Below are 27747 nucleotides of genomic sequence, written 5' to 3' on the forward strand. Positions count from 1 at the left end.
AATTTTAATTATTTCTTGTCTTCTGCTTTTGCTGTTGATTTCTTCTTCTTTTTTTAGGGCTTTGAGATATAAAGTGAGGTCATTTATTTGTTGACTTTTTCTTCTTTTAAGGAATGAACTCCATGCAACGAACTTTCCTGTTAGAACTGCTTTCATAGTGTCCCAGAGATTTCGATATCTTGTGTCTATGCTGTCATTTACGTCTAAGAATTTTTAAATCTCCTCTTTGATGTCTTCAGCAACTCATTGTTCATTCAGTAGCATATTGTTTAGTCTCCATGTTTTGGAGTAATTTTTATTTTTTACTTTGTCGTTGATTTTCAATTTCATTCCATTATGATCCGACCATTATGATCCGATAAAATGTATGTATTTGCTAAGAGTTGCTCTGTGGCATAGTATATGGTCTGTTTTAGAGAAGGATCCATGTACTGCTGAGAATAAAGTGTATCCGCTTGATGCAGGTTGAAATATTCTATATATGTCAGTTAAGTCTAAGTTATTGATTGTATTATTGAGTTCTATAGTTTCTTTATTTAACTTTTGTTTCAAAGATCTATCCAGTAGGAGAGAGGTGTGTTAGAGTCACCCAAGATTATTGTGTTGTGATCAATTTGACTCTTGAACTTGAGAAGAATTTGTTTGATGAACATAGCTGCACCATTGTTTGGGGCATATGTGTTCATGATTGTTATGTCTTGTTGGTGTGTGGTTCCCTTGAGCAGTATGTAATGTCCATCTTTATTCCTTTTGATTAACTTTGGCTTGACGTCTACTTATTTGGTAGGAGGATGGAAACCCCTGATTGCTTCCGCAGTCTATGTGAACGGTATGATTTTCCCCAACCTTTCACCTTCAGTCTGTGTATGTCTTTTCTTATCAGATGAGTCTCTTGGAGGCAGCATATTGTTGGGTCTTTTTTAAAAATCCAGTATGCTAGCCTGTATCTTTTGATTGGTGAGTTTAAGCCATTAACATTCAGAGTTACTATTGAGACATGGTTTGTATTCCCAGCCATATTTGTTTATTTTTATTATTTGACTTGATTTTCTTCATTTGATTAGTTTTTCCTTAAGGGTACTACCTCCCTCTGCTGATTTTCTTTGTTGTTTTTTTTCTTTTTTATCAAATCACAACTTCCATGAAAAATAATTAATAATTAATTTTTTGAGGAAACTCTGTATTGTTTTCCAGAATAGCTTTGCTAATTTACATTTACCAACATTGCAGGGTTCTCCTTTTCTACCTTATTGCCAACACTTGTCATCTTTTCTCTTATTGATTACAGCCATTCTTACAGGTATGAGGTGATATCTCATTGTGATTTTAATTTGTATTTCCCTGATAAACAATAAGTTTCAGCTTTGTCTCACAGACCTGTTTAGTCTTTTGTAAGTCTTATTTAGAGAAATGTCTATTCAGGTCCTTTATCTGTTGCTTTTAGAATTATTTGTTTTCTTATTATTGAGTTTGAGTTCCTTATATATGTTGGCTATTAGCTCTTTATCAAATGTATGATTTGCTTGTCTTTTTTTTTTTTTTGCCTTTGTTGCTTGTGCTATTGGGGTCATAGTCAAACAAAACAAAACAAAACAAAACAAAACAAAACAAAAACCCACCATTTACCAGACCAATGTCAAGACACTTTCGTCCAGTAATTTTGTAGTTTTAAGTCCCACATTTAAGTCTTTAATCCATCTTGAGTCAAATTTTGTGAATGTTGTCAGGTAAGGGTCCAGTTTTATCTTTTTCATGTGGATATCCAGATGCCAACCCTATCTATTAAAATCACCTTCCCCATTGGGTGTTCTTGGCACCTTCGAAATCTCTGGGACACTATGAAAAAATGGATTTATTTATTTAAATAAATGGATTTATTTCTGGGCTCTCTACTCTGTCTCATTGCTCTGTATATCTTTTTTCATGTTGTTTTGATTAATATGGCCTTGTACTATATTTTGAAATTAGGTAGTATGATGCACTTAGATTTTGGTTTGTTTATTTGTTTCTGTTTTTGTCTCAAGACTCCTTTTGTTATTTGGAATCTTTTGCGACTCCTTATGAATTTCAGTATTTTTTTCTTCATTTTCTGTGGAAAATGTCATTGGAATTTTGTTAGAGATTGTATTGACCCTGTAAATTACTTTTATAGCATGAATATTTTAACAATATTAATTCTTCCATTCCATTAACACAATATCTTTCCATTTATATTTTTTGAATTTCTTTCATTAATGTTTTATAATTCTTAGTGCATTTATATTTTACTTCATTGATTAAGTTCATTTCTATTTTTATTTAGAATGGTAGTGCACATGAAATTGTTTTCTTGATTTCATTTTAATTGTTTGTTATTAATAGATAGAAACATGGTTAATTTTCCTTTGTTGACTTTGTGTCCTGCAGTGTTGCTGAATCCGTTTATTTTTAAAGTTTATTGGTGAAATCTTTAGGATTTTTCTACATGTAAAATCATGTCATCTGCAGATAGACAATTTTACTACCTCTTTTCCAGTTTGGATGTCTTTTATTTCTTTTTCTTCCCTAATTGCTCTGGCTAGGACTTCTAGTACTATGATGAATAGAAGTGGTAAATGATATATCCTAGAGAACGTTCCATAGGACTTCTAGTACTGTGATGAATAGAAGTGGTAAGATGATATATCCTAGAGAATGTTCCATATGCTCTTTAAAAGAACATATATTCTTCATGGTTGAATAGAATATTCTGTATTGTGTCTTGTGGTCTATTTGTTCTATAGTATTGTTTAGTTTTGCTGTTTCTTATTGATCTTTTGTCTGGGTGATCTATTCATTGTTGAAAGTGAGACATTGAAATCCCCTATTATTGCCTTGCAGTTTATTTTCCTCTTCAGTTCAGTTAATATTTGATTTATATATTTTGTTTCAATTTTGGATGCATGGATATTATAATGATTGTGCCTTCATGGTACATTGACCTCTTTCTCATTATATATTTTATATGTCATTATATATTTTGTGTTTGTTATTATATATTTATTTATTTATTGTGACAGTTTTTTAACTTAAATCTATTTTATCTGATATAACTATAGCCATACTTGTTATCCTTTGGTTATCATTTGCATGAAATATTTTTCCATTTCTTCACTTTCAGCCAATGTGTGTCCTTATAACTCAAGTGAATCTCATGTAGGCACATATAGTCTCATTGTAGGCAGCATATAGTTTTAAATCCATTCAGTTACTGTTTGTTATTTGGCGAATTTAACTTATTTACATTTAAAGTGATTATTGACAAGTAGACTTTACTACTACCAGTTTTTTAGTTGTTTTATAACTTTGTAGTTCCTTTGTTCCATTGGTCCTCTCTTGATGCCTTCTTTTGGCTATTATAGTAAAAATTATTATTATATAATATCATTATCATTGTCATGGTATGCTTTTATTTGTTTTTTCTCTATTGTCTACTATGCTTTTTTTTCTTTTTGGGTATCATGATATATCTTATAAAATAATCTGTTTTAAGCAGATTAACAACTAACTTTAACCACATACAAAAACTCTACACTTCAATTTGTACTCCTCCCACATTTCGTGTTATTCATATCACAGTAAACATCTTGTATGTATATTATATCCATTAACAAATTATTGTAACTATAGTTATTTTTTAAAAATTTGTGTTTAAATTTTGTAGTAACCCTAAAATTGATTCACATATCACCCTAACAGGAGCAATGCGTTTGAAATTTTGACTGTCTTCTTACTTTAACTGTGACTTTTATACATTTATATGTATTTTGTTATTGTTGTTAGCATATTTTCAACATTTATATGTGTTTTATTATTGTTGTTGTTAACATATTTTTATTTCAACCTGAATAACTTCCTTTATCATTTTTTTAAGTGCCGGTCTAGTGGTCATGAATTTCTAAAATTTTTGTCTGAGAAAGTCCTTATCTCTTCCTAATTTCTGAAAGACAGCTTTGTACATAAAGTATCCTTGATAAGCAGTTCTTTTTATTTCACTACTATGAGTGTATCATGCCAATCTTTCTTCTAGCCTGCAGGTTTTCCAATGAGAAATCAACTGATAGCTTGTGAGTCTTCTTTTGTATGTAACAAGTTGCTTTGCTTTTGCTACTTACAAAATTCTCTGTCTTGTACATTTAAGAATATGATTATAGTGTACCTTGGTGAAGATATCTTTATATCTAATTTTTGAGCTTCATGAACCTGAATGCTCATTTCTCCAGATTCTGTTGTTGAAATTTTCTGTTGTTATTTCTTTAAATATGCTTTCTGAGCAGCATAGAGATTCCTCAGAGAACTCAGAATGGAACCACCATTTGACTCAGTAGTCCCACTCCTTGGTATATACCACAAGGACTTAAAATCAGCATACTTAAATGATGTAGCCACATCAATATTTATAGCAGCCCAATTCACTTATCACCAATGAATGGATAAAGACATTGCGGTATAAATGCACAATGGGATATTACTCAGCCATAAAGAAGAGTGAAATTATGGCATTTTCCAGTAAATTAATGGAACTGGAGACTACCATGCTTATTGAAATAAGCCAGTCCTCCCAAACCAAAAGCCAAATGTTCTATCTAATATATGGATGTTGACTCACAATAAGGGGAGTGGGGAGGAAGAATAGAAGTTCGTTGGATTAGACAAAGGGGAATGAAGGAAGGGAGGGAGGGATGGGAATAGGAAAGATGGTAGAATGTATAGGACATAACTTTCCTATGTTCATATATGAATATATGACCAGTGTAACTACATCATGTTCAACTATAAGAATGGGATTCTAATTAGAATAAGTTATACTCTACGTAGTATAGTACATCAAAATACATTCTACTGTCATGCACATCGAAAAAGACCAAGTAAAATAAAATGCTTTCTGTTCCTTTCTTTTCTGATTTTCAGACTCTCAATGTGTACATTTGTCTGCTTTATAATATTCCATGAGAGCCATAGGCTTTCTCTTTTTGATTTATTTTCATTTTGTTCATATGACTTGAGTTTTTAAGTTCACTGATTTATTATTCTGCTTGATTTTTCTGTTGAAGCTTGATGTGGAAATTTTCTCTGAGATCATTGTGTTCTTTAGCTTCAGAATTTGTTTGATTCTTTTTAAATGTTTTCTATCTTTGCTAATTTCTCCTTTTGTTCACCTGTTGGTTTCCTGATTTCATTTAGTTACCTGTTCAAGTTTAAGAATGTCATTTTAACGTCTTAGGTAGTTAATTTGTCTCTAATTCTTGATCAGTTATTTTATTCTGGTCTTTTAGTTGTATCAAATTCCCCTGATTATTTATGATCTTTGTGGCCTTGTGTTTTAAGAAGTGGGCATCTATTGCAGTCTGGAATATCACCTTCAGCTATGTGCCTCAGATGCCTTAGTGATAAGAGTCCATTGTGGGTCCCGCCCCCTCCTGAGTACTGAGGGATAAACCCAGTGTGCTCTGTCACTTAACTACATTCCCAGACCTTTTAATTTTATTTTGAGACTGTGTCTTGCTAAGTTGCACAGGCTGATCTTGAACTTGCAATCCTCCTGCCTTGGTCTTCCAAGTAGCTGGATTATAGATGTGTGTCACTGCACCTGGATCATTGTGCTTTATTTTATGAAATCCTCTTATAAGTAATTTGAAATTGAGTAAAAGGAATGTGTTTTCTATAGAGGACTGTTGTACTTTATTCTACCTTTATTTTGTGGTATACACTGGTTTTCATTCTTCATTTGCAGAAAATAAGTTACCAGTAAAATTTTAGACAAACTGCTAGTATTTTATTTTCCTTCATGAATGGTTTCTGCAAAATAATTGTCTATAGAAATTTTTATAAGTGGATTTATTATTCAGAATCTAAGTTTTGGGGACTGGGGTGATAGCTCAGTGGTAAAGCACTTGCCTAGCATGAGGCCCTGGATTCAATCCCCATCACTACATAAAAAAGTAAAGAATGGAGGCTGGGATTATAGCTCAGTGGTAAAGTGCTTGCCTAGCATGTTTGAGGTACTGGGTTCCTGCCCAGACCACAAAAAATAAATAAATAAGATAAAGACATTAAAGGCAACAAGAAATTTTTTTTTTAAAAATCGAATTTTGGTTTCAAACCTAAGTATCAAACTGCAGAAATGATGTATATATTAGTTTTTCATGAAAACAGAAAATGGCATTATAATGTCATTTATATATTGTGACATTCAACAATGTTTTATTTTTTTAATTTTAAAAATTTATTTATTATAATTTGTTATACATGACATCAGAATGCATTTTAATTTATAGTACACATATAAAACACAATTTTTCATTTCTCTGCTTATACACAAAGTAGAGTCACACCATTTACTTCATAAATGTACTTTGGATAATGATGTTCATCTCATTCCACCATCTTTCCTACCCCCATACTCCCTCTTTTCCCTTTTCCCTATCTGAAGTTCCTCTATTCTTCCTATGTGCCCCCCAACCCCCATTATGGAATAGCATCCACATATCAGAGAAAACATTTGGCCTTTGGTTTTTTGGAACTGGCTTACTTCATGATATTCTCCAGCTCTATTCATTTAACTGCAAATGCCATGATTTTATTCTCTTTTAATGCTGAGTAATATTCCATTGTGTATATATCACAGTTTCTTCATCTATTCATCTACTGAAGGGCATCTAAGTTGTATCTACAGTTTAGCTATTGTGAATTGTGCTGCTATAAACATTGATGTGGCTGCCTTACTGTAGTATGCTGTTTTTAAATCCTTTGGGTATAAATCGAGGGGTGGGATAGCTGGGTCAAATGGTGGTTCCATTCCAAGTTTGCCAAGGAATCTCCATACTGCTTTCTATATTGGCTGCACCAATTTGCAGTCCCACCAGCAATGTATGAATATACCTTTCCCCCCACATCCTCGCCAACACTTATTGTTGTTTGAATTCTTAATAGTTAGCATTCTGACTGAAATGAGATGAAATCTTAGAGTAGTTTTGATTTGCATTTCTCTAATTGCTAGAGATCTTGAACATTTTTTCATATATTTGTTAATTGATTTTATATCATCTCTGAGAAGTATCTTGGCCCATTTATTGATTGGGTTATTTGTTTTTTGTTTTGGTGTTAAGATTTTTGAGTTCTTTATATATCCTGGAGATTAGTGCTCTGTCTGATATGTGAGGGGTAAAAATTTGCTCCCTTTCTGTAGGTTCTTTATTCACCTCACTGATGTTTCTTTTGCTGAGAAGAAGCTTTTTAGTTTGAATCAATTCCATTTATTGATTCTTTTTTAAAAAATATTCATTTTTTAGTTTTAGGTTGACACAATATCTTTATTTTATATTTATGTGGTGCTAAGGATCGAATCCAGTGCCTCATACATAATGGGCGAGCACTCTACCACTGAGCCACAACCCCAGCCCCCATTTATTGATTCTTAATTTTATTTCTTGTGCTATAGGAGTCTTATTAAGGAAGTTAGGGCTTAATCCAACATGATGGAGATTTGGATCTGCTTTTTATTCTATTAGGCACAGGGTGCCTGGTTTAATTCCTAGTCCTTGATTCACCTTGAGTTGAGTTTTGTGCATAGTGAGAGATAGGGGCTTAATTTTATTTTTGTTGCATTTGGATTTCCCATTTTCCCAGCACCATTTGCTGAAGAGGCTGTCCTTTTTCCAATGTATGTTTTTGGTGCCTTTGTCTAATATGAGATAACTGTATTTAATGTGGGTTTGTCTCTGTGTCCTCTATTCTGTACCATTGGTTTACAGGTCTATTTTGGTGTTGATACCATGCCATTTTTCCTACTATTGCTCTGTAGTATAGTTTAAGATCTGGTATAGTGATGCCACCTGCTTTACTCTTCTTGCTAAGGATTGCTTTAGATATTCTGGGTCTCTTATTTTCCCAGGTAAATTTTATGACTGCTTTTTCTATTTCTGTGAGGAATGTCAGTGGGATTTTGATTGGAATTTTATTAACTCTGTATAGTGCTTTTGGTAGTATGGTCATTTTGACAATATTAATCCTGCCTATACAAGAACAAGGGAGATTTTCCCATAATCCAAGGTCTTTTTAAATTTATTTCTTTAGTGTTCTTTAGTTTTCATTGTAGAGGTCTTTCACCTCTTCTGTTAAGTTGATTCCCAAGTATTTTATTTTATTTTTTGCAGCTATTGTAAATCAGGTAGTTTTCCTAATGTCTCTTTCAGAGAATTTGTCATTGATGTACAGAAATGCCTTTGATTTATGGATGTTGATTTTATATCCTGTTACTTTGCTCAACTCATTTATTATCACCAGTGTTTTATTTAGAGTGATATTCCAGTCTGAAATATCTTCACAATTTGCCTCAGATGTCTTAGTAATTACAGAGTCCATTGTGGTCCCTCACCACCCCAGTATTGGGCATAAACCCAGTAGTATGACTAAATTATATCTTCAGTTACATTTCTATGGAAATGTATGTATGCATTATGTAATATACTCTACTATATTTGGCATTAATAAATCTAAGATTGCAGGTCTCCTGCACCTACATTTTTTTTTTTTTGGACTAGGGATTGAACCCATGGACACTTAACCAGTCAGCCATATCCCTAGCGCTTTTTAGTTTTTATTTTGAGACAGGATCTTGCTAAGTTGCTGAGGCTGGCCTTCTGCCTCAGCCTCCCAAGTTGCTGGGATTACAGGCAAGTGCCACCATGCCCAGCTCTTTCCACATTTTTTTATTGGTGCATTATAGTTGTATATAATGATGGAATTTTTTAATTGCATATTCATACATGCACACAATATAACAATATAATCTTGTCAATATAATTCCCCATCACTTCTCTGCTTCCTCTCCATCTCATACTTCCTAGTTTCTTTCTTCTTTGATTTTTGTTGGATACTAGCACCTCCCTTCCTGCACCCCCCACCTGCCAACACATACCTTTCTTTTCCTTTTTCCTCTCTAGCTTCCATATATAAGAGAAAACATATGACCCTTGACCTTCTGAGTTTGGCTTATTTTGCTTAACATAGTGGTTGTAAGTTCTATCCATTTTCCTGCAAATGACATAATTTTATTTTTCTTTATAAACAAATAAAAATCCAATATGTATATATACCACATTTTTTGTTATCCATTCATCTGTTGATAGACACTTAGGACTGTTCCATAGTTTGGCTATTGTGCATTATGCTGCTATAAACATGGGTATGTATCACTATGGTATGATGACTTAAATTCTTTAGGATAAATATCGAGGAGTAGTATAAACTAGATTATATGATGGTTCCATGCCTTCTCTTTTGAGGAACCTCCATACTTATTTTCATAATGGTTGTACTAATTCACAATCCTACCAACAGTGTAAAAATGTTCCTTTTTCTCCACATCCTCTCCAGCGTTTATTATTGTTTGTAATCTTGATGACTGTCATTTTGGCTGGTGTGAAATGAAATCTCAATGTAATTTTTGATCTGCCTTTTCCTAATTGCTAATGATGTTGAACATATTTTTCATATATTAGTTGGCCATTTGTGTTTATTCTTTTGATAATTGTCTGTTTAATTCATTTTCCCATTTATTGGGTTATTTGATTTTTTTGGTGTAGCATTTTTTGAGTTCTGTATATATTCTAGATAGTAATTCTGTCAAAAGAGTAGCTAACAAAGGTTTTCTCCCATTGTGTAGGTTCTCTCTTCATATTTCTAAGTGTTTCCTTTGCTGTGCAAACCTTTTTAATTTAATACTATCCCATTTCTTAACTCTTGGCATTATTTCTGAGCTTCAGAGGTCCTATTGAGAAAGTCATTGCCTGTGCCTATATGTTGGAGCGTTAACTCTACATTTTCTTTTAGGAGTTGCATAATTTCTGTTCTAATACCTACGTCTTTGAATCATTTGAGTTTATTTTTTGTGCATGGTGAGAGATAAGGGTCTAATTTCATTCTACATATGAATAACCAGTTTGCACAGCATCAGTTGTGAAAAAGTCTGTCTCTTCTCCAGTGTATATTTTTGGCATCTTTGCCAAGAATTACATGACTATAAATGTGTGGGTTTGTCTCTATGTCTTCTATTCTGTACAATTGGTCTATGTATCTATTTTTATGTCAGTACCATGCAGTTTTTGTTACTATGTCTCTGTAGTGTAATTTGAAGTTAGATATTGTAAAGCCTCCAACATTGCTTTTTCACCTTAGAATAGTTTTGGCTATTCTGGGTCTTTTATTCTTCCAAATGAATTTTAGGACTGTTTTTTGTCTACTTCTATGAAGAATGTCTTTGGTATTTTGGTGGGGATTGTATTGTGAATGGAATTGTTTCCCTGATTTGTTTTTCAGCACATTCATTGTTGGTATACAGGAAAACTTTTGATTTTTGTATGCTGATTTTGTAACGTGCTACTTTGCTGAATTTATTTATTAGTTCTAGCAGTCTTTTTGTGGAGTTTTTTGGATCTTCTAAGTATAGGATCATATCATCTGTAGACAGTGATAAATTTGACTTCTTCCTTTTCTGTTTTTATCCCTGTTATTTCCTTCTCTTTACCTAATTTCTCTGGCTGGAATATACTAAATAGGAGTAGTATTATATTATATATTAATATAGTCTTTATGATGTTGAAGTAGATTCTTTCTATCCTTAGTAGGTATTGAATTTTGTCAAAAGCCTTCTCTGTGTGTAGTGAGATGACTAAGTGATTGTCCTTAATTCAATTTATGAGATGAATTACATTTATTAATTTGTGTATGTTAAACCATTCTTTAATTTCTGGAATAAAACCAACTTGGTTTTGATATATAATCCTAATATGTTGTTGAACATGATTTGCTAAAATTCTATTAAGTATTTTTGTATCTAATTTCATCAGGAATAATGATCTATAGTTTTCTTTCCTAGATGTGTCCTTATCTGTTTTGGGTATCCGTGTGACATTGGCTTCATAGAATGAATTTGAAAGTGTTCCAGCCCTTTCTATTTCATAGAATAATTTTAGGAATAATGGCCTTAGTTTTTCTTTAAAGATCTAGTAGAGACAGCTAAGAATTCATCTGGTCCTGGACTTTTCTTTGTTAGACAGGCTTTTTATTACTGTTTCTATCTCATTGCTAGCTATTGTTTTCTTTGTCCTTTTGATTCAATTTTGGCAGGTAATATGAGTTTAGAAAAGTATCCATTTCTTCTAGGTTTTCCAATTTATTGAAGTATAAATTTTTAAAATAGTCTCTAATGATCCACTGGATTTCTGTGATGCCTGTGGTGATTTCTCATTTTTCACCTCTAATTTTATTTATTAATCAGGTTTTCTTTCTTTTTCTTTTGATGAGTTTGGCTAAGGGCTTAATAATCAATCTTGTTTATATTTTCAAAAAACCAACTCTCTTTCATTGATCTTTTAGTTTTTTATCCTCAAATTTATTTATTTCAGCTCTGATCTTAATTATTTTCTTCTTTCTACTGTTTTTGGAATTGTTTTTTCCCCCCAAGGGCCTTAAGGTGCATTGTGAGGTTGTTTAATTGGGGATCTTTTTGATTTTCTAATATAGGCACTCATAGCTATAAATTTTCCTCTTAGAACTACCTTAATAAAATCCCAGAGGTTCTGGCATATTGTATTACTATTCTCATTTAAGTATTTTTAAATTTCTCCCTTGATTTTTTTCTATCACCCATTCATCTTTCAAAAGTGCATTGTTCAATCTCCATGTGTTTATATAGTTTCTGTACAGTTTTGTTGTGTTGATTTCTAATTTCATTCCATTTTGATCAATAGGATGCCTGGAATTACATCAGTGTTTTTTGTATTTGCCAAGAGTTGCTTTGTGGCACAAGATTGCACCTTTGATCCCTTTAAGAATCATAAAGGTTTACTCAGGGGAAAATGTCTTCCACAATGCATTATGTACTTTTAGTCATCTTGCAAATGCTTGTCTTGGTCACAGAGATTGATACGTATCATGTAATTAAGCGGTGGAGGGGGGGAGGGGTGTCTTTAATTTCTTTAGGGTATTTTTTCTGGAATTCTTACACTTCATTCCCCAAATCACCTACAGAAAGCCAGGAAATAGATCTTGCTACCATTAAACTTTCAGTTACCCCTGGAGTAAATTAGGTGTCATTTGCAGAGCCTTCCTTTCATTTTCACTGCCCTTACTTTCAAGTTGTTCAAGAAACATCACTTTCCATAGAGATCACTTTAATTAGCCTTCTAACTAATTCCTAACCGTTAGAAAACTGTCAGTTTTCATATGGGCCATAATCTAAGAATGGTTTTTATATTTTCAATGGTTGAAAAAAAGAATAATATTTTGGGACACATAAATTATATGATATTCAGATTTTAGTGTCATTAAATAAAGTTTGTTAGGAACAGAATCACAAGTGCATTTACTCAGGGTTGAAAATCACCACTGTAGCTGGGCACGGTGGCCATACCTGTAATGCTAGCAGCTCAGGAGGCTAAGGCAGGAGGATCTTGAGTTCAAAGCCAGCTTCAGCCAAAGTGAGGCGCTAAGCAACTCAGTGAAATCCTATCTCTAAATAAAATACAAAATAGGGATGGGGGTTATGGCACAGTGGCTGAGTGCCCCTGAGTTCAATCTCCGGTACTCAAAAAATCACCACTGTAGTTTCTATTTTGGTATACCTCTATAGTATTTCAGGGACATCCTTTTAAAATGAAAATTATTCTAGGTTAAATGTATTTATAGATTTTTTTTTCAAAACATGTTTTAGGCAGATCAGATTTCTTATTTGTTTTTCCCAGCATAATTTTTATGACAGCACCTATTGGCTAACCTTGTACCTGAACATAAGTGAGTTAAAAATGTTTCCAGCTCAGGAAATGGTTGATTTAGAGTAGTTCATACGTGGATGTAATGAACATTGACCTTTTCACTAAAAAATTTTAAAAAATGTATCATGTTTTCACACTGTAAATATTTAGAAAGAGCTCTTTTTCTTATATTTTCTTGTTAGGGCAGCTTTTAAAAAAATTCCTTGTAAAGTATACATAGGTAAGTTTGCAGTGACAAATTCAATTAAGAAATGGAGAACTAATGCATGAAGTAAGCCTTAGTTACCAAAGCAGAGGTACCACAGCATGTCAAGTCCTAAATTTTCTTCTTTATATTAGAATTTCTTAAATAATGGTATCCATATAAAGAGCAGGTATGTAGACCTGGGAAGGAAAGATTATAGGGTCTGCAAAGTGTCCCAGAATTCATAATAAAGTACTTTAGTTTATTTTGGTTGCAGCCAGTTCATTGCCAAAGGAAGTACTCTTTAATTTTTTTTAGTAGAATAAAGGGTTTGGGAGAGAGGGAACTCACACAAGTGCTTCTAGAAAAGTATTTTTCTTTAGCGAATATGTCTTTTAACTTTATATTGCAAACAAATAAGAAGATTGGATTTGAAGTGTAAGATTAAATCTTCATAATCAACTTTAGTAGAAAACTTGTATAGATATCATCATCCAAAGTACATGTATGAAGACATGAATTGGTGTCAACATACTTTATATACAACCAGAGATATGAAAAATTGTGCTGAATATATATAATAAGAATTGTAATCCATTCTACTGATTTTTAAAAATCAATTAAATAAAGAAAACACCTATTATAAAATGGAAGAATTGCTGTAGTTATAGAATTAATCTTTCAACACATTCTTCTATGAGGAGAAAATGAGATGGACCCATGATAACAAATTAAACTCAATAAATATTTAATAAATTTGGGTAGAAGTTAATAGCAAAGAGATGTAATGAATCACATCACCTTATCACTGCCCTTACTTTCAAGTTGTTCAGTTAAAGTCCAGTTAGTCACCATGAGTTTCTTGTGTCTTCATCTATGAAATAGACATTTACTTCCAAAGTTTTGATAAACTATCTAAAATACCTGGCAGATAGTACATATTTAATGATTGTTGGCCACCTTTCTTTGTGTTCTTAAACAAGTATTGGAAAGGAGAACATTTAAAGATTTTTAGACCTATCGAATATTAATTCTTAACAGCATGAGGTAGCAGAAGTCCTAAAGGGCTTAAAAGCCTAAAAATTAAGTTTGAATTGGTTCAGTTAAAATACCTAACTTTATAAAAAGAATACATACAAATTACAGAATTGCTTACTTGGAATGTAAAGTATAGTTAAGAAGTTTATAAACATGTATATTTCCTTCAAAAAGATTAAAGGATTAAAAAATTAATTTTTAACAGAGGCAGGTCATTCCTTCTGGGATGATGATAATGCATAGGTAGATTTTTGCTTTAATTTTTTTCCCATTATGTCAAAGGAAAAATTCTTACCATTTTATTTCAAATAAAACATTTAAATAAATATTTATTTTGTCAACATGTCTAATTATATTTTTATTCAAATGTAGTAACTTACATCATAACAACAGAATACTTAAAATGATTTGGATTTTGAAAGTATTTACATATTGCTACAAAAATACAACTGCTTATCATTTTGTATCTTTTTGCTTCTTAAATTATTTTATAAGTCTTATTAGTTAAATTAATGGAGTGCTTAGTTGCTGAGGTCATACTGGAATCAGATGTAAATATTTTTGGCTCATTATGTACTATCTTTTGTTTTTAGAATCAATTGACTGATGCTATTCTTGCTAGATAAGCTCTCTGCAAAATAAAAAATACTTGATAAATATATTTTATATATGTGTTGATTATTGCTAAACCTTACATCTAATAAGTATTCTTAAAAAGTAACTTTATATAAATAATGAATTTTAAAATGGACTGTGTGTTTTAAAAAGATAATGAAGATACATTAGCTCTGTGACAAAATAGTAGAGTAGTGTAAGTAGAGGCAGGGAAAGGATGTCCTTGTAAACCCTGTCTGTAGCTACTACTTTTTTCAATTAAGTTAAAAATAAGAAAATTTGTTGTATAATATAAAGAATAAAGGAGATTGTTGAATCTTTAATACATTCTAAACTAGACTAAAGTAAAAAGAAATTTATAGGCATTCAAATCACTATGCTGTGGCTGGGGTCATGGCTCAGTGGCCTAGCATGTGTGAGGCACTAGGTTTGATTCTCAGCACCACATATAAATAAATTAAATAAAGGTCCATTGACAACTAAAACAAATATTAAAAAATAGAAATAAAAAATTACTATGCTAAAATTTTAGCTTCGGCATTTAGTCTCAATTTTTTTATCTTAGATATACTTTTTTTTAATCTTCTTTTTTTATTGATTATTTAAAGCATTACATAGCTCATGATATGTCATCTTTCATACATTTGACTCAAATTGTGTTTTGAACTCCTATTTTCACCCCAAATACAGATTGCAGAATCACATCTGTTACATATTCACATTTTTACATAATGCCATATTAGTGACTGTTGTATTCTGCTACCTTTCCTATCCCCTACTATCCCCCCTCCCCGCCCCTCCCATCTTCCCTCTCTACCTCCCCTGCTGTTGTTCAATTCTCTCCCTTTTTTTTCCCTCCCCCTTGCCCCTCATAACCTCTTATAATTCTATGTATCATTGAAGGTCTCCTACTATTTCCATGTGCTTTCCCTTCTCTCTCCGTTTCTCTCCCCCCATTCGTCTTTGTCTACTGTAGTCTTTTCCTCATGTTCTTCCTTCCTGTTCTGTTCTTAGTTGTTCTCTTTATAACAAAGCAGACATTTAGCATTTGTTTTTTAGGGCTTGGCTAGCTTCGCTTAGCATAATCTGCTCTAATGCCATCCATTTCCCTGCAAATTCTATGATTTTGTCATTTCTTAGTGCTGCATAATACTCCATTGTGTATAGATGCCACATTTTTTTTATCCATTCATCTATTGAGGGGCATCTAGATTGGTTCCACAGTCTAGCTATTGTGAATTGTGCTGCTATAATCATTGATGCAGCCGTATCCCTATAGAGCGCTTTTTTAAGGTCCTCAGGGAATAGTCCGAGAAGTGCGATAGCTGGGTCAAATGGTGGATCGATTCCCAGCTTTCCCAGGAATCTCCATACTGCTTTCCAAATTGGCCTCACCATTTTGCAGCCCCACCAGCAGTGTACAAGTGTACCCTTTTCCCCACATCCCCGCCAACACTTATTGTTGTTTGACTTCATAATGGCTGCCAATCTTTACTGGAGTGAGATGGTATCTTAGGGTGGTTTTGATTTGCATTTCTCTGATTGCTAGAGATGGTGAGCATTTTTTCATGTACTTGTTGATTGATTGTATGTCCTCCTCTGAGAAGTGTCTGTTCAGGTCCTTGGCCCATTTGTTAATTGGGTTATTTGTTATCTTATTGTTTAATTTTTTGAGTTCTTTGTACATTCTGGATATTAGGGCTCTATCGGAGGTGTGGGGGGTAAAAATTTGTTCCCAGGATGTAGGATCTCTATTTACCTCTTTTATTGTTTCTCTTGCTGAGAAAAAACTTTTTAGTTTAAGTAAGTCCCATTTGTTTATTCTTGTTGTTAATTCTTGTGCTATGGGTGTCCTATTAAGGAATTTGGAGCCCGACCCCACAATATGTAGATTGTAGCCAACTTTTTCTTCTATCAGACGCAGTGTCTCTGATTTGATATCAGCTCCCTGATCTATTTGGAATTAATTTTTGTGGATGGCGAGAGAAAGGGATTCAATTTCATTTTGTTGCATATGGATTTCCAATTTTCCCAGCACCATTTGTTGAAGATGCTATCCTTCCTCCATTGCATGCTTTTAGCCCCTTTATCAAATATAAGATAGTTGTAACTTTGTGGATTAGTCTCTGTGTCTTCTATTCTGTACCATTGGTCCACCTGCCTGTTTTGGTACCAGTACCATGCTGTTTTTGTTACTATTGCTTTGTAGTACAGTTTGACCTCTGGTATCGCTATACCTCCAGATTCACACTTCCTGCTTAGAATTGCTTTTGCTATTCTGGGTCTTTTGTTTTTCCATATGAATTTCATGATTGCTTTATCTATTTCTACAAGAAATGCCTTTGGGATTTTGATTGGCATCGCATTAAACCTGTAGAGAACTTTGGGTAATATCGCCATTTTGATGATGTTAGTTCTGCCTATCCATGAACAGGGTACATTTTTCCATCTTCTGAGATCTTCTTCTATCTCTCTCTTTAGGGTTCTGTAGTTTTCATTGTATAAATCTTTCACCTCTTTTGTTAGGTTGATTCCCAAGTATCTTATTTTCTTTGAGGATATTGTGAATGGAGTGGTTTTCCTTATTTCCATTTCAGAGGTTTTGTTGCTGATATACAGGAATGCCTTTGATTTATGCGTGTTGATTTTATATCCTGCCACTTTGCTGAATTCATTTATTAACTCTAGCAGCTTCTTTGTAGACTGTTTTGGGTCTGTTAAGTATATTATCATGTCATCCGCAAATAGCGGTAGTTTAATTTCTTCTTTTCCTATTTTTATGCCTTTAATTTCTTTTGTTTGTCTAATTGCTCTGGCTAGTACTTCGAGAACTAAATTGAATAGAAGTGGTGATAGAAGGCATCCCTGTCTTGTTCCAGATTTTAGAGGAAATGCCTTCAGTTTTTCTCCGTTTAGGATGATGCTAGCCTGAGGTTTAGCATATATAGCTTTTACAGTGTTGAGGTAAGTTCCTGTTATCCCTAGTTTTTCTAGTGTTTTGAACATAAAGGGATGCTGTACTTTGTCAAATGCTTTTTCTGCATCCATCGAGATGATCATGTGGTTCTTGTCTTTCAGTCTATTGATGTGGTGAATAGCATTTATTGAGTTCCGTATATTGAACCAGCCTTGCATCCCAGGAATGAATCCTACTTGATCATGGTGCACAAGTTTTCTGATATGTTTTTGTATTCGATTCGCCAGAATTTTATTGAGAATTTTTGCATCCAAGTTCATTAGAGATATTGGTCTGTAGTTTTCTTTCTTTGAAGTATCTTTGTCTGGTTTTGGGATCAAAGTGATGTTGGCCTCATAGAATGAATTTGGAAGAGCTCCTTCTTTTTCTATTTCTTGAAATAGCTTGAAAAGTATTGGTATTAATTCTTCTTTGAAGGTTTTGTAGAACTCCGCTGTATACCCATCCGGTCCAGGGCTTTTCTTGGTTGGTAGTCTTTTGATGGCTTCTTCTATTTCTTCTTTTGTTATTGGTCTGTTTAAATAGTGTGTGTCTTCCTGTCTCAATCTGGGCAAATCATATGCCTTAAGAAATTTATCGATATCTTCATTATCTACTATTTTATTGGAATATAGGGTTTCAAAATACTTTCTAATTATCTTCTGTATTTCTGTAGTGTCTGTTGTGATATTGCCTTTTTCATCCCGTATGTTAGTAATTTGAGCTCGCTCTCTTCTTCTTTTCGTTAGCATGGCTAAGGGCTTGTCTATCTTATTTATTTTTTCAAAGAACCAACTTTTAGTTTTATCAATTTTTTCAATGGTTTCTTTTGTTTCAATTTCGTTGATTTCTGCTCTAATTTTAATTATTTCTTGTCTTCTACTACATTTGCTGTTGTTTTGCTCTTCCTTTTCTAGGTTTTTGAGGTGTTGCATGAGTTCATTTATTTGTTGGTTTTTTCTTTTTTGAGGAAAGAACACCAAGAAATGAATTTCCCTCTTAAAACTGCTTTCATTGTGTCCCATAGATTCCGGTATGTTGTGTCTGTGTTATCATTTGATTCTAAGAATTTTTTCATCTCCTCCTTTATGTCTTCTATAACCCATTGATCATTCAATAACATATTGTTCATTTTCCATGTGATGTAGGATTTTTCCTTCCTTCTTTTATCATTGATTTCCAATTTCATTCCATTATGATCAGATTTGGTGCATGGTATTATCTCCACGCCTTTATATTTACTAAGAGTTGCCTTATGGCATAATATATGGTCTGTCTTTGAGTAGCATCCATGTGCTGCTGAGAAGAACGTGTATCCACTTGATGATGGTTGATATATTCTATATATGTCGGTTAAGTCTAGGTTATTGATTGTGCTGTTGAGTTCTATAGTTTCTTTATTCAGCTTTTGTCTAGAGGATCTGTCTAATGGCGAGAGCGGTGTGTTGAAGTCACCCATAATTATCGTGTTGTGGTCTATTTGACTCTTGAACTTGAGGAGAGTTTGTTTTATGAACGTTGCAGCTCCATTGTTTGGTGCATACAAATTGATGATTGTTATGTCTTGTTGGTGGATGGTTCCTTTTAACAGTATATAGTGACCTTCTTTATCCTTCTTGATTAACTTAGGTTTGAAGTTGATTTTATTCGATATGAGTATGGCCACTCCTGCTTGCTTCCGAGGGCCATCTGAGTGGTATGATTTTTCCCAACCTTTTACCTTCAGCCTGTGTATGTCTTTTCCTATCATATGAGTCTCCTGAAGGCAGCATATTGTTGGATTTGTTTTTTTGATCCAGGTTACTAGCCTATGTCTCTTGATTGGTGAGTTTAGGCCATTAACATTTAAGGTTACAATTGAGATATGATTTGTACTTCCAGTCATGCTTCTTTCTTTATTTATTTTAGTTTGGCTAGTTTTGCTTTTTGGTTATTTTCCTCCCCCTTTACTGAGATACCTCCTGCTGTTAGTTTTGGGCACTATTTTTCAATTCCTCTTCTTGTAGTGTTTTGTTCAAAATGCTTTGCAGAGCTGGTTTTCTTGCTGCAAATTCTTTTAGCTTTTGTTTATCGTGAAATATTTTAATTTCATTGTCAAATTTGAAGCTCAATTTTGCTGGATATAGTATTCTTGGTTGGAATCCATTATTTTTCAGCGTTTGAAATACATTATTCCAGGATCTTCTCGCTTTCAAAGTTTGTGATAAGAAATCGGTCGTTAACCTAATTGGTTTACCCCTGAATGTAATCTGCCTCTTTTCTCTCGTAGCTTTTAGTATTCTCTCCTTCTTCTGTATGGTGGCTCTCTTCATAATTATATGTCTTGGAGTTGGTCTATTATGGTTTTGAATGTTTGGGGTCCTGTAGGCTTCCAGGATTTGGCAATCCATTCCATCTTTCATCTCTGGGAAGTTTTCTAGAACTATTTCATTTAATATGCTGTCCATTCCTTTGGTTTGAATCTCTGTGCCTTCTTCTATCCCTATGACTCTCAGATTTGGTTTTTTTATGACATCCCATATCTCTTGAATAGATTGCTCGTGGGATTTAAGCATCTTTTCTGTTTTGACTATATTCTTTTCAAGTTGATAAACCTTGTCTTCATTATCTGATGTTCTGACTTCTACTTGATCAAGTCTATTTGTAATATTCTCGTTTGAGTTTTTAATTTGGTTTATAGTTTCTTTCAATTCTAGGATTATTGTTTGATTTTTTTTTAAGATCTCTATCTCCTGGTAGAGCTCGTTCTTTGCCATTTGAATTTGTTTGTTTAATTCATTTTCAAAATATACTTTTATTTCTTGGACTTGCTGTCTCATGTCTTCTCTAATATTCCTTTCCATTAGAGTTAGGTATGCCTTGAGTTCTTTCCCTATCCCTGTTTCTGATGTTTCTATGTCCTCCTGTAGAATTGAGTTGTCTTGCATTGTTTGTAATCCTTTTTTCCCTTGTTTTCTCATGTTGTCCACGTTACTTTCCAGCTCTTTTTGATTGTCGTGTTTCTGCTCTCTTCTATAGATTTGTTTTGTTTCTGTGTTACTCTGATGTCTCTCCTTTGTGTTGTTAAACTATGCCTGCTAACGTGGATTCCGCTGGGAAGGAATTCCGACGTCCAAACTCCAGTGACGACACTACTCTGCTATGACGGGCCCCAGTCTCCTTGCCGGGGTGCCCTAATGGGGGGGTGTGACTGGACTGTCTCTGTTTGGTTTCAGCTCCCGGTCACGGCAGGCGGGCAGTCTCCAGCCACCCAGTATCACAGGCCGCGGGCAGGTGATCAGTAGCCAGCGGGTGGGCGTTCTCCTTCCGCCCAGTTACGCGGGCAGTGGGTGAACTGTCGCCGGCGGGCCTGCAGTTTACAGCTGCCCAGTCGCGAGGGCCTTGCCTCTAGTCTCCTGGTTTCTCCTGCTAGTCTTGGTTTCTCCTGTTTTGTTGTTGCAATCTGTCGGAGAGTGGCGGTGGATACTTCAGCTCTCCAAGATGGTGGCCGCTGGTTGCCTTAGTGGAGTGTCCCTTGTGGGGGATGGGGCTGTACCGCTTCCTTCCCCCTCTGCAATCCCGAACTCAGCCCAGGGTCAGTGCGGGCTTGGCTGGTGGGATACCCATCTTAGATATACTTTATGACATTGTCAATCTATTGATTTGTTTTACTCTGACAACTTTATTTAGATGAGTGATGTTTGTTTCTATATAATAAAATTGAGGAAATTATTAAACTCGTTTGTTATAGCTTTTTATAAATTCTAGTTCTAGTACTTATTTCTTGAAAAATGAAGATTTATATAAGGAAATGGATTATTTTCATATAATTTAAAAATCATGGCAAAAGCAAACTCAAAATTTGATTTTTATCTCAATCATATTTCATAGATTTATTTATTTTACATTTTCTAAAGCATATAAAGGTAATTTTCTTACAGTAGAAATACAGTCTTTAGATAGTGTTATTTTACATACTTATGACAAATAAATAGCAGCCACTCATTAAAGATTGCTAAACTGAAGTTCTGTGAATAAACTTCAGAGTTGATAAAATTACTGCATTATATGCAGAATAGAATGTATACATACGGTAGAGGGGGAAAATCTGACACTTCCCTTAGACTTTTAGACTGGAATGTAAACCACCTCTATAAGAACAACAGTAAGAACCATTTTTTATATGGAACACAAATCTTCAAATATTTTAATGATCCGGATCATATGAAAGGAAATGATAGATTTAGTAGATTTTTAGATGTAGATGGCTTCAGGGACGATTTTATATCAGTTTCAGTTTCCATTTATTTATGCTCTTTTTTTTTTCACCCTAATCTTATGCAGATGGAGGGAGCGAAGAACCACAGGATCGAAGACAGTCAAGTGTAGATTCTCGCCAAAGCCGCTCTGGGCAAGGTAAATTTTGCCAGCTCTTCCTTTCTAATGCTTAATTTGGAGATTGGGATTTTTACTGAATGTAGTCTGGTTATTCTCATTTTGCATTTAGGATTTAAATGATACAATCTAAAATTTCTGTATGATGTACTTTATTCAAATTATAAGAAAATTAAAAATGGTCTCTGGTCATTTTAAAATGATTTTGGAACATAGCAGTGTATGTCTCAATATCATTTCTGAAGTGTAGCCAAAAATAAATTTTGCACAATATCATTTATAGGAGTATGATCACACTCTGTTTTTTAAAATTTCATCAATATAATATTTGTTGTCCTAGATCTCTCAGAAGAAATGGCAAAATTATTGTATTATTTTAGGCTCTTCCTACTTTTTTTCCTTTTTTAACTAAAATTTTTTATTGTAGGCTTTTGATTAATTTTTTGAAGTGATAATTGGACTATCCCAAATAACATATTTAAAATAGCATGACTATCCCTTCCTATATTCCTTTTTCTTCACAGTAATTATCATCTTCATATTTACTGTTCAATTTTATGTTCAAAATAAATGTTCCATGATAACACAGCTTTTGTCTGTTTTGTTTATTGCTGTATCCTCAGTGTCAAGAAAAAAATATCTGAAATATAGTAGTCACTAAATAAATGTTGTTAAATGAATGAATTGATCTCTGAAGAGAATAAGAATTGAGCCAGGAGCAGTGACACATGCCTGTAGTCCCAGCGGCTTTGGAGGCTGAAGCAGGAGGACCATGAGCTCAAAGCCAGCCTCAGCAATGGCAAGGCATTAAGCAAATCAGAGAGACCCTGTCTCTAAATAAAATACAAAATAGGGCTGGGGATGTGGCTCAGTGGTCGAGTGCCCCTGAGTTCAATCCCTGGTACCAAAAAAAAAAAAAAGAGAGAGAGAGAGAGAGAATAAGAATTGAGAACACAAACTGATGAATAAACTACAGACTATTAGGCCATAATTTACCAAGTTTGGTTTTCAGAGAATCTTTCAGCTAAAATACAATAAATTAAAGCTTAAATTTATAAATATGCACTGTTTTAGCCCTATAAAAACTCTGTTCATTTATTCCATAATCCTGTTCCCCTTTTTCTCAAACCTTACTCTTTTTAGAGCTGTACTATTAAATTATTTCTTAAAAAATAAAAAGAGAAATAACATATTTAGGTTGCTTTAGAGATTTTAACTTATAATAGCACTTAATCATAAATAAGATTATGCATTATATTAAGATATTAATATAAGCATATAATTAATATATCTTTTTTTATTTTTATTTTATTTATTTTTTTTATTGGTTGTTCACAACTTTACAAAGCTCTTGACATATCATACTTCATACATTAGATTGAAGTGGGTTATGAACCCCCAATTTTACCCCAAATGCAGATTGCAGAATCACTTCGGTTACACATCCACAATTTTACATAATGCCCTATTAGTAATTGTTGTATTCTGCTACCTTTCCTATCCCCTACTATCCCCCCTCCCCTCCCCTCCCCTCCCATTTTCTCTCTCTACCCCATCTACTGTAATTCATTTCTCTCCTTGTTTATTTTCCCATTCCCCTCACAACCTCTTATATGTAATTTTGTATAGAAATGAGGGTCTCCCTTCATTTCCATGCAATTTCCCTTTTCTCTCCCTTTCCCTCCCATCTCATGTCTCTGTTTAATGTTAATATTTTCTTCCTGCTCTTCCTCCCTGCTCTGTTCATAGTTGCTCTCATTATATCAAAGAAGACATTTGGTATTTGTTTTTTAGGGATTGGCTAGCTTCACTAAGCATAATCTGCTCTAGTACCGTCCATTTCCTTGCAAATTCTATGATTTTGTCATTTTTTATTGCTGCATAGTACTCCATTGTGTATAGATGCCACATTTTTTTTATCCATTCATCTATTGAAGGGCATCTGGGTTGGTTCCACAGTCTAGCAATTGTGAATTGTGCTGCTATGAACATCAATGTGGCAGTATCCCTGTAGCATGCTCTTTTAAGGTCTTCAGGGAATAGTCCGAGAAGGGCAATAGCAGGGTCAAATGGTGGTTCCATTCCCATCTTTCCCAGGAATCTCCAAACTGCTTTCCAAATTGGCCGCACCAATTTGCAGTCCCACCAGCAATGTACAAGTGTACCCTTTTCTCCACATACTCGCCAGCACTTCTTGTTTTTTTACTTCATAGTGGCTGCCAATCTTACTGGAGTGAGATGGTATCTTAGGGTGGTTTTGATTTGCATTTCTCTGACTGCTAGAGATGGTGATCATTTTTTCATATACTTGTTGATTGATTGTATGTCCTCCTCTGAGAAGTGTCTGTTCAGGTCCTTGGCCCATTTGTTAATTGGGTTATTTGTTATCTTATTGTCTAATTTTTTGAGTTCTTTGTATACTCTGGATATTAGGGCTCTATCGGAGGTGTGGGGGGTAAAAATTTGTTCCCAGGATGTAGGCTCCCTATTTACCTCTCTTATTGTTTCTCTTGCTGAGAAAAAACTTTTAAGTTTAATTAAGTCCCATTTGTTGATTCTTGTTGTTAACTCTTGTGCTATGGGTGTCCTATTAAGGAATTTGGAGCCCGACCCCACAATCTGTAGATCAGAGCCAACTTTTTCTTCTATCAGACACAGTGTCTCTGGTTTGATATCAAGCTCCTTGATCCATTTTGAGTTAACTTTTGTGCATGGCGAGAGAAAGGGATTCAGTTTCATTTTGATGCAAATGGATTTCCAGTTTTCCCAACACCATTTGTTGAAGATGCTATCCTTCCTCCATTGCATGCTTTTAGCCCCTTTATCAAATATAGGATAGTTGTAACTTTGTGGATTAGTCTCTGTGTCCTCTATTCTATACCATTGGTCCACCCGCCTGTTTTGGTACCAGTACCATGCTGTTTTTGTCACTATTGCTCTGTAATATAGTTTGAAATCTGGTATCGCTATACCGCCTGATTCACACTTCCTGCTTAGAATTGCTTTTGCTATTCTGGGTCTTTTATTTTTCCATATGAATTTCATGATTGCTTTATCTATTTCTACAAGAAATGCCGTTGGGATTTTGATTGGCATCGCATTAAACCTGTAGAGAACTTTTGGTAATATCGCCATTTTTATGATGTTAGTTCTGCCTATCCATGAACAGGGTATATTTTTCCATCTTCTAAGATCTTCTTCTACTTCTCTCTTTAGGGTTCTGTAGTTTTCATTGTATAAATCTTTCACCTCTTTTGTTAGGTTGATTCCCAAGTATTTTATTTTTTTTGAGGCTGCCCTGCATTGTTTGTAGTCCTTTTCTTCCTTGCTTTTTGATGCTGCTCATGTTACTTCTTGTTCTGTTTGACTGCTGAGTTACTGTTTACTCCTATAAATTTATTTGATGCTTGGGAGGAAAGGTATTAGAAGGGAAGGGAAGAAGTCACTAAAGAGAATGAGAGTAGGCAGGTAGAATTCAAGGAAGGGGGGATAAGAAAAATGAAAAGACAAAAGAAGAAAGAAATAGGAACTAAAAAAAGAAAAAATTAAAAAAAATAATAATAATAATAATTAAAAAAATTAAAATTAGAAGAGAAAGAAGAAGAAAAAAAAACTAATAAATGCCGTCTTAGAGTTTGATTAACTTCTCTTCCACTAGGTGGCGCTGTGCCCACCAGGTCAAGTCTCTCCTGTCAGTACGCGGGAACCAATCACTGTGCAGCAGCTCCTCCCAGACTGGGCGAGTCTCCAATCCTGAGTGCCTAGGGCCTCCTCTTGTGTCCAATCACTTCCACTTTTCCTCTAGCCAGGCCCCTCTCACCACAATACTGGCTACAGGCCAGGTCTGCTGCTCCTGGGAGCCCTGTTTTCATGAACGACTGTGCTCACTCCTCCAGATTGCCATTCCCTCAGACCCTAAGTTTGTAGAGCTTGGGGCTGAGAATCCTCAGCGAATTTTACTTGCCCTCCGGTAGCCACTCCCCCGTAGCTGGTGCAAGAGACCTCAGCAGTCAGCCCTGGCGGGAGCGGCAGTCCCGCACCACGGGTGCCGCACCACCTTTGACTCCCTCGGGCTGGCTGTAGCACTCACGGGAGAGCTGGGAGGGGCCCTTAAGTTTTCCCCAATGCGTGGAGAGGGAAAGCCAGGGGACCACACACCTGTAGCAGCAGGCTTCAATGAAGTTATCTCCTCCGCCGCAGTCCTCCGACGCCAGCCCTCCGCCACAGTGGTGTCCCCCGCAAACGGCGATAGTTCGCCTCCCCCTGCCGGGCGACCAATGCAACGGGCGGGTCCCCACTGTCTCTCCCAAACCCCGCCTGGAACCTTCGGCCACTACCCACGAAGGCCCGGCAGGCATCCACCTCCGTAGGATGGGAAGGGCTGACCAGCCGCCTCAGCCGGATGGATTAATGCTGAGTCGCAGCTGTCTGTCTCAGCTTTTCAGACGCAGCGGCGCGGAGCGCGGAGGGGCTTACTTATTTCCTGCCGCCATCTTCCTCTTCTCGCTATTTCGGGATGATGGCGGGGCGCTCGCTCTGCTCCCTCCGGTGTGTCTCAGCCTCGGGCTCCCGCGCCTCTCTCCGCCGCGGCCTCCACAGCCAGCGCTGCCCCAGTCGCTCTCTCCGCCCCCGGCGTTCCCGGCTACTAGCCGTACCACAGCCCACTCCGTGTCTCTCCAGCTCGCGGCTCCAGCGGCGCCCGGGGCCGGGGAGGCGACAGCCCCTCTCCGGCAAGTACCGCAGTCCCCGGGCCCCGAGTCCCGGCGGCCACAAACTGACACTTCTAATAAACCTACCAATTCCCGGCAGGACCCCTCTTCACGGAATTTTGCTAGAAGTTCCTCAGTAGGTAGACTGCCACTGTTCCAAAGGGTCTCTCTGATCCCGTTAATGTGGAGACATTGAAATCGCTGCTTCCTCGTCGGCGGCCATCTCAAAGTCAATTAATATATCTTAATATAATGCATATAGTATTAATGTCAGGAAATTTTTAACTTTTTCACTTCTCCCTATAAATTTATTTAAATATAAAAGAAAATTAGAAAAAATGAGATCATATATGTAGAAGCATAAAATAAAATTAATACAAAAGATTATAGTATTTATTATTATTAATGCCTTAACTTATGAAATGTCACAGATATGTGAAATTAAGTGATCTCATTCTCTCTGAGATTTGTCAGTTAAGTATTTTTCAAATCAATATATAAAACTGAATTTTAATAACAAAGATGAACTTCAAACAATAAAAACTGATTTCTGTGATCCAAAGTACAAACTACCTAATCTATTAATTCCAAGTAACCAGGAATTCAATCATAAGAATTAACTGGTAGTAAAGCAATTTTCTTTACACTCTTAGAGATTTTCTTTACAATATCTCTTTATTCAAAAGAAATTTAAAAAGAACCATTTATAATGACTTACATGAAAAACAGGTATTATCGGGAGCAAAACATGGGTAAGTCTATACTTCGAGTTTTGCTCATTTTAGAAATTCATTGAAAGATCAGTAAAGGGGGATTGGAGAATAGACAACGTCCACATAATTTTAGAAACATGGAGAGTATATTAATAATATGAAACTGAACTCTAAATTCATAGCAGCAAAAAAAAAAAAAATCAGTAAAAAAAAAAAACCCAAACACCCTAAATTACCCTCTAGAAGTCTCAAAAAGCTCAAGACTGATAGTATGTGGAAATAGAGGTGAAAGGAGGATTGTTTAAAAGTCAGTCGAGGAATCCTCTCCCAAGACCTAGCTAACCAGTCAGCTGGGCAAGTGCCC

General features: G+C 35.0%; 1 protein-coding gene across 1 annotated transcript in view; it reads left to right on the forward strand.

Annotated features, from left to right (window-relative positions):
• The window catches only part of TANC2 (tetratricopeptide repeat, ankyrin repeat and coiled-coil containing 2), a 477945-nt gene that overhangs the window by 132981 nt on the left and 317217 nt on the right, over positions 1-27747 (forward strand). The window contains exon 5 of the mRNA XM_081272685.1: positions 21911-21982. Coding sequence (XP_081128811.1) covers positions 21911-21982 — 72 coding nt within the window. The remainder of the gene's footprint in view (positions 1-21910; positions 21983-27747) is intronic.

This window comes from Spermophilus citellus (genome assembly GCF_964194105.1).
Source record: "Spermophilus citellus genome assembly, chromosome: 17".
Lineage (NCBI taxonomy): Eukaryota > Metazoa > Chordata > Mammalia > Rodentia > Sciuridae > Spermophilus > Spermophilus citellus.